The 8,089-nt window shown below is 37.1% G+C and overlaps 1 protein-coding gene and 1 long non-coding RNA gene across 2 annotated transcripts in view; one reads left to right on the forward strand and one right to left on the reverse strand.

Moving 5' to 3' along the window:
- The window catches only part of CCDC39 (coiled-coil domain containing 39), a 46,110-nt gene extending 42,738 nt beyond the window's left edge, over nucleotides 1-3,372 (reverse strand). Inside the window, exon 1 of the mRNA XM_060150056.1 lies at nucleotides 3,283-3,372. Coding sequence (XP_060006039.1) covers nucleotides 3,283-3,372 — 90 coding nt within the window. The remainder of the gene's footprint in view (nucleotides 1-3,282) is intronic.
- Nucleotides 3,373-3,563: 191 nt separating this feature from the next.
- On the forward strand, nucleotides 3,564-7,230 carry LOC132520500 (uncharacterized). Its single transcript, XR_009540556.1, has 4 exons — nucleotides 3,564-3,657; nucleotides 4,454-4,580; nucleotides 6,144-6,318; nucleotides 7,044-7,230. It is a non-coding gene; the product is annotated as an uncharacterized LOC132520500 (long non-coding RNA).
- The last annotated feature ends 859 nt before the right edge of the window (nucleotides 7,231-8,089 follow it).

Consider the following 8,089-nt stretch of genomic DNA (forward strand, 5'->3'; position numbering starts at 1 on the left):
GAACCATACAGTATGTCCTTTTGTGTCCAGCTTATTTCACTTAGCCTACTGTATTTAAGGTTGATCACTCATTTTCAGGTTTTTGTTCTGGTCTAGTACATAATCTACCTTTGTAAATGCTTTATGAACATATTCTACTTAAGGGATATATGTTCTCTATGTTCTTATTTTTGTTGTATTAGTCATATCTTTTATATCTTTATTTTTGTCTATTAGAGTTGTCTAATTCTGAGGAAGTAAATATTGAAGTATCTCACTACATATTTTTGTCAAGGCCTACTTGCATTTATAAAAGCTTTTACTTTTACATATTTAGCTGTTGTGTTGTTTGGTGCTTTATCACTTTTATTTTCTTCATCAATTATGATTTTTATCATTGCATAATGAACCCAGAGCAAAAGCATCTGCTTTTTAAATGAAAGCATAATGATTAACTTACCACAACTTGATAATTCCTTCCCCATAGAGTTCCCAAACAACATTTTATTGCCTCTTTCTTCAATATAAAAGGACATGCAAGGACCACCAGATATATATTGAAAACTTACATAATGTGAGGGACATCAAGATAAACAAACAAAAAGATCCCAAAGAAAACAGATAATTCAGGACACAAAAGACAAGAACTAAACACACACACACAGACACATACACACTCAGAGACTGTAAATGATAATGTACTCCTAAAACACGACCATGTGATACAAAAAAGCAATAAGCAAATAACCTGAAAATTAAAAATATGATTGATACAGTTGCCAAAATTAAAATTTCTATGTAAAGATGAAATAAAACCCTAAAAGCTTCCAGAGATTAAAAAAGTAAGCTACAAAGAAATGAAAATCATTCTAATATCAGATTACTCACCAACAACACTGCTGGAAGATAATAGGGCAATACTTTCCAGATTCTGTGGAAAAATTATTTTTATTCTAGGATCTTCTACCCAACCAAATGACCATCATATGTGAAGATAATCACAGTGTTTACCTCCCATAGACCCTTCTTAGGGAGACACAAGAAAGTATTTCATTAAAATAAGAGAATAATAATCTGAGAAAAAAGAAGCTATGTGATGTAGGAAATAGAGCATCAACCCAGTAAAGGAAAGGGAATTCTCAAGTTAACAGCTGGGAAATAGGTCTGTGGGAAAATAGTCCATACTGGGAAACACAGGACTCCAGGAGGAAGGAGTTGGGGGAGAGAGAAAGTACCTTGAAGATCTGATACTACGATTTAAGGACTATAAATGTAAAGTTGGCAATGCAAGGAACCAGACTGGCAGCCAGGGATGTGAGGAATTGAAAGCACAGTACTGTGGGTCCTTCTTGAAACCCACACATGGATAGTACCCAACCAGTCAAAAGATGAATCAAAGTGAAAAATTCAAAAAAAGGTAAACATAGTAAAAGTGGCTGCATGAACAACCATTAAATCATTTTAAATATAAGACTAAACACTTGCAGTAAATTAAGGGCACTGAATAGAATGAAAATAAAATAAACCTTGATATTATAAAAATAATAAAACCACTATTTTTAATGGGGAAAAGAAGGTGGCAGGAAGGGTAAGAGAGCTAATTTCTTCATTTCAAAGATGAGAAATGAAAGATCAGGGAGTCAACCCACACTGTCTACAAATGAAGCAAAGAAGTTTTTTAAAAACAATTAATTTAACCATTAGTTTTTCTTAATGTTAAAGAAATCTTTAGCAACCATTATCTCTTATAACCAAGTAATACTCACTGAAATTCAACAATTCCGTTCATTTTCTCCTTTTAAACACAAGTAAATTTAAATTTCTATGTTAAAAGCAGCACATGTAATAGGATCCCAGTTTTATAATACTCCTGTCTTTTCTATCTGTATACCTGTAGACCATGATGTCTGGGATATTTGTTTAAAGCCATGATAGCCACTTCTACGGTCAACAGTGAGTACTTTGGGGAGGGAATATCTTGAATTTTTTATTTTATACCCTTCTCTTCTGTTTGAATATCTTAAACTTTCAAGAGTTGCTTTTTTAATATTGGAGTTTATTCAGGTGAAGTGATTATGGCCCTTATTATTCTTTTTATTGCTCTTTAATATTTTTTTAAATAGCTAATACAAGTAATATGTATATAAAGTCCTGTGAGACAAATATTATGGCAATAATACCAAAAACTAACGTTTGAATGGAACTTAACCTATATTAAAGTCCTTAGAGCTGTGTAACAACCCTGTGAGATAATTATTTTACTTATGTCCAGTTTACAGAAGAAGAAATGGACTCAGTGCTCGTAAGCAGAATCAGAACCCAAGACTGGATACTTATTATTAGTCCTCAGTACTCAGTGCTAGATCTCTTATATTTCCTAATGCTGCCCTTCACTTAAAACAAAAAACAAAATCTGAAGCCATCTACATTAGATATAAGTAAATAAGTCAGAAGAGTTTGAAAAACATATTTTCAAAAAACAAAGTGGAGGATTTTCATTTTCATTTCTCAGAGGAACCTTCTCTTCCATTCTCTAAAGTAGTGTAAACATCATCGGTCTTCTTGGACCCTCTTCCACACAACACATTGCCATGTGATGGAACTTTAGACTGACTGCTAACTGGTTTTCAAAGTTTCCTGAGCTGGTTGCAATTTTATTTTTAACAACTACCATGCACTGTTGCAAGCTGGTGTAAAATACTCCTTACAAAAATATTTTATATATTTCTGTGACAACTTAATCCTCACTTTGAAAAGCTGTAAATTGCACATTATACGTACTTACTAGAACATCCCTCTTAAAAACATTTCTTCGAGTCACTTTAAACATCATAGGCAGTAACTCAAAAAGAAATGTCAACCATAACATGTTTTGTTTACAAACATCCGCAAATAACTGTCGCTACGCAAACCTCAGAAGTCCCTTTGCAAACTGCGCTTAATTCTGAGGAAGGAAAAGGCGGGCGCGAGAACCAGCCTTTCCTCTACTGCTCAGGAGGCTAGAAATGAGTGCAAGGGGTGGAAGAGGAGGAGGGAGTAAAGTTTCAAGCTTTATAGTTGTGAATATCTATTATAGTTTCAGTTTGATTGATTGATTGATTGATTGATTTTAATGCTTTAGCAAGTACTGAAAAGGGCTAGCAGGTGAGGGAAGAAGGAGATGCTGCCGGAGAGAGGTAGACCGAGAAGAGATGGGATTAGGGAAAGAACGGAGAGAAATAAAAGGGTTGGGGTATTTCTGCCAACTAGAAAACGTCCCCCAACAGACCCCTTCTTCCCCCGCCTTCTTCACCTGATCCTTACCAGATCTTCCAGTATCTTGTTCTCCTCGTTCGCCACCGGGATGGCGAACCCTTCCTCCCAATTCAGCTCCGCCAGGAATTCACTACTCATGATGACAAACAGATAGGGGACCTCAGAAAAGGTGCAGAGGTAAGATCCACCTTCTCGTATCGCCCGTGAGCGGCACCTGAGGCAACCCAAGGAACTCGCAAAGCTCCGGGGTAGTTGCTACTGGAGCTCTAGCAACCGTTTCGCGCCCTTAGTTACCAAACAGGAAGCGCCCAGGCAAATCTTCCGGTTGAGAACTCCTTCCCATGATCCAGTGCAACTTTTTCTTCTTGGGCACCCAGCGAAGCGAATCAACTTACTCCTCCAGAGGTTCCTTGGGATTGCCAGGTACCGGCATAACAGTCCTTCAATGTGCGGCTCCGGTTAGCCCCTTCGGCGCTCCCGGGAGGCATAGAGTCGGTGGCGCCTGCAGTCTCCAGGGGACCACAGGGCACCGGGCCTGCGTTGCGCTACGCAGCTGCGATCGCGGGCGGAAGATGAGCGCTAACGAAAAGAATAAACCTAGCTTTCCTTTCAAGTGGCGTTTGTTGAGTTTCATTAGTAGATGAAATCTTGTAGGCTGAAGTAGACAGGTATTTTGAAGCACAATTCACTCCCTAGAATCATTGCTGGATGTTTTGATCTTCGTCTGTTTTAACTTCTGGTCTCCCACCCAATGGTCTTCTGCCCGGTTGCAGAGTCCTACCTAGTTGACCGCAGTCGTGAACTGCCCCGAGATGGCAAACCTGCAGCGCAGAGTTCCCACACCTTTATTTCCTTGTTTGTTTTTTTTTGGCTAGGCAGCATGTGGGATCTTAGTTCCCCCACCGGGGATCAAACCCGTGCCCCCTGCAATGGAAGCGCAGTGTCTTAACCACTGGACCGCCAGGGAAGTCCCTATTTTCTTTACATTTTCATTTGTTAGCATTTACACATCTTTAATTCCACACAGAAACCTATATTTCTTCCTAAACTCGAAAAAGTCTAACCGCTTTAGACTGGCAAGCACTTTACCAATTCACTCATTTGAATTAACTGCTTGGCACCGGTAGGAGTTTGAGTTTATGACCCGTGTTTTATGTACCCGTTTCTCAGAACTGGAAAGCACAAAACAGTGAACTAACCTAATTCTTTCATTTCCTAGATAAATGAAGTGAAGCTCCCTGAGGTGAAGCGGGTAAAGTAAGCAGGACCTAAACTAGGAAACAGGTCTCAAACTATGCTGTCTGCAATGAGGGGTGTTGTTGGCTGGAATACTCTACCACTTCATTGTGAGGACCAATTAATTTTGCTTATCCAATAGTCAAATATATGTAGCTTTTTTTGCCCTTTTGAATTTTATTTTACCTGTTCATTGTTAACCTTTTTTATTATAAAAAGTTTAAATATATGTAAGAATAGAGAGCAGGGTATAATGAACCCCTATATACTCATCACCATGACTTAACATTTTCTTTTTTTTTTTTTGCCATATTAGTTTCATCTGGATCTTTTGCTGAAGCATTTTAAAGTAAATCACAAACATAACATGTCACCCATAACTACTGGAGCATGCATCACTAATGTTTTACGTTTTATAACATAAACACTATCATTATCACATCTGACAAAATTAACAGTATCAAAATAACTCTTCATGATCAGTATCTTTTCATATTCATATTTCCTCAAATGTCTTGAAAATGTCTTTTTTTACCCTTGGTTTGTCGCTATACTTTTGAAATCTTTTGTAGCTTTGTCTCTTTGTGCTTACATGGTTTTCCATATATTTAGCATTATGGACTTAGAGATAGTGTCTTCAAAGTCTAGAGTTAGCAAGGCATTTTATTCTCCAGTTCTACAATGCCTAAATTTCCAAGGTGGTTAAGAGAAAGAGAGCTTGTAGAGGGAATGTTGACCTATATGGAATAATGGACTTTTACAGCTTAAATAACCTTAATAGAGATCATCTTTTATTTTATAATAGTTTAGTCAACACTACTAATGAAAATGTTAATATCCAGCATATATTAAGATGACATATTGTTATTTATATTTAAAAATTGTTATGGCAATGTCCCTTGTTTAATGATTATTTTAAAATGTGAATATTGAGGCAGCTGCCTTCGCCTGTGCCAATCTGTTGATCCACCCCTCTCAGTGTCAGCTGTAGCTGCCAAATGTATGACTGCAGCTGTCTTTGCTGGGTACTTCTGTAGGCCCCAAGGACATAAGAACTTTGGCAGCCAAATCCCTGCAAAGAATCCCATTTCCCATATCTCAAGGCTTCTATTTCCTGAATTTCAGGATAATGATTATACAATGTTGAATTTTGGACAAAATGTCCATGCATCCTCTAAATTCTACCTTTCTGCCTTTAAACAATATCCCTGCTTCTCCCCCTCATCACCACAGTATTCCTATCATCCATTTCCTCCCACTTTTATAATTCTACAGCTTCCAGATTCTAACCCTATCATTATTCATTCAGATTTAGAAATAAAGCCCAAAGTTTTACAAGCCTTGTCACTAACCATGAAATAATCAATTTAATCCCCAAATGCTAAGGTAGATGTTACCCTTTTACTATCTCATTCTCAAATAGATAACTTCATCCAGATCAGGTTGTTAAGGCTAAAATATGAAGAGATTTGGGGTTTTGCAAAAATAACATGATCTTTGTTTTATAAGAAAGAAAAATACATATATGTATGAAGTAAAAGGAAAAGATATCCTCAGCTCCATGCCAATCTCATTCTCAAAAGTTTGCCCCATTTTGGTGTTTATCCTACCGGCATTTTTTTTTTTTTTTGTGGTACGCGGACCTCTCACTGTTGTGGCCTCTCCCGTTGCAGAGCACAGGCTCCGGACGTGCAGGCTCAGCGGCCATGGCTCACGGGCCCAGCCGCTCCGCGGCATGTGGGATCTTCCCGAACCGGGGCACGAACCCGTGTCCCCTGCATCGGCAGGCAGACTCTCAACCACTGCGCCACCAGGGAAGCCCCTACCGGCATTTTTTTAAATGAAGCTGTAAGTATATACATATATTAATTTTTTCCTATAGAAATAAAAACCTAAATATTTTGCAAATTCATTTTTTCACTTAACAATAGTGGCTATGTTTCCGTGTCAGTATATTAGATCTTTGGTCTTTTAATAGCAGCTTAAAATTCAGTATCATCAATCAATTTTAACTTTATAAACAATGCTATAATGAACACCTTTCTAATACTGTATTTCATCAATTCTAGACTATACTTATTTTCACATTTTAATATCTCCAAAATTGGAATGCATCTTTCAGTTAGTGTTATATTTGGTGAATAAGATATAATCTTGAACACCTATGTAAGTATTTCTGCATGACATTTTCTTAGAAGTAAAATTAATGGAAAACAGGTATAAACAATTTTATTTTGATAGATACCACTAAATTATCTTTCAAAATGTCTTTGCATACCTACAAAATATGACAGTATTCTTATGAAGTATCAAATATTTTACAACCTAAAGAGTAAAATATGGTTTTTCATTGTTTATTGACAATTATATAATTATGAGTGAGACTGAACATCACATTTCTTCTGCTAAGAATTTCTTTATCATATCCTTTGTCCATTTTTTCCCGTTAGGTTGTTTCTTCTTATTGAATTATGGCAGTGTTTTTTATGTTATAGTTTCTTTGTGCATGTTTGTGTGTGTGTATGAGTATTTTTCTCCTAATTTTTGGGGTTTTTTTTTTTAACTTTTTTTAGTGTATTTTGCTATACAACACCTCAGAAACTGCTCTCATTGCCATCAGTATGCTTCATATTCCAGTGGATACGTTCATCATCAACTTACCTGATCTATGGGCTACATTCAGCTCAACTATTCTTTCCCTATTAAAACATTTTCTTCTCTTGGCTTTTATGACTCCCTTCCAAGTCCACTGCCACCACTCCAAACAATCATCATCTCTCACTGCACTACTGCAATGGCATCCTCAACAATCTGCTTCTACTCTTGTTCCCCCGAAATCCATTCTCCCTCAACAGTTAAGGTAATCTTTTACTTACAACATCTAATTTTGAAATATTTCCCACATATAGAAAAGCTGAAATAATTTTACAGTGAGCACCATTATTCCCGTGATCTAGATGTTTCCTAGGTCCTACCATGAGTGTTTGACTATTCTTGCTGTTACATACCCATCTATCCATCCACTCATCAATTCATGTTATTTATTGATGCATTTCAAAGTAAATTGCAGTGATCAGTACACTTCCCCCCTAAAGACTTCACTATGCATATGTTTACTTTTGTTTACATTCTTCCCTCTATAGGTAAAATTTATATACAAACAAATACACATATCTTGAGTTTGGACAAATGCATACACCAGGTTAACCTAAACTATGCTCAAGAGGTGGAACATCACCACTTCCCCAAAGTTTCTGCCTGCTGCTTTGCAGTCAATCCCTGCTCTCACATCCCCTAACCCCCCAGAGGCAACTTCCTGTTCTGATATTTTCTCTATCATACATTAGTTTCCTCTCTTTTAAAACTTCAAATCAGTGAAAAGGTACTGTATTGTGCTATATTTCCTAAATTTACCGTTTATTGCCTCTCAGCTCCAAATTCACCCATTTTGCCTGCTCTGTGAAAACAGATATGGGCCTTTTAAATATTTCTCTTTCAACAGCTGGCACAACATCAATCTTTATCAATCAGGGCACAGGAGAGACACTGCAGGAGGAAAAAAACCTTTTTTTCTCCCTGGTTCCAGTGTGCTCACCTGGCAGCACACACAGCTTCTTCA

The sequence above is a fragment of the Lagenorhynchus albirostris genome, chromosome 5, assembly GCF_949774975.1.
Source record: "Lagenorhynchus albirostris chromosome 5, mLagAlb1.1, whole genome shotgun sequence".
In the NCBI taxonomy this organism is placed as follows: domain Eukaryota; kingdom Metazoa; phylum Chordata; class Mammalia; order Artiodactyla; family Delphinidae; genus Lagenorhynchus; species Lagenorhynchus albirostris.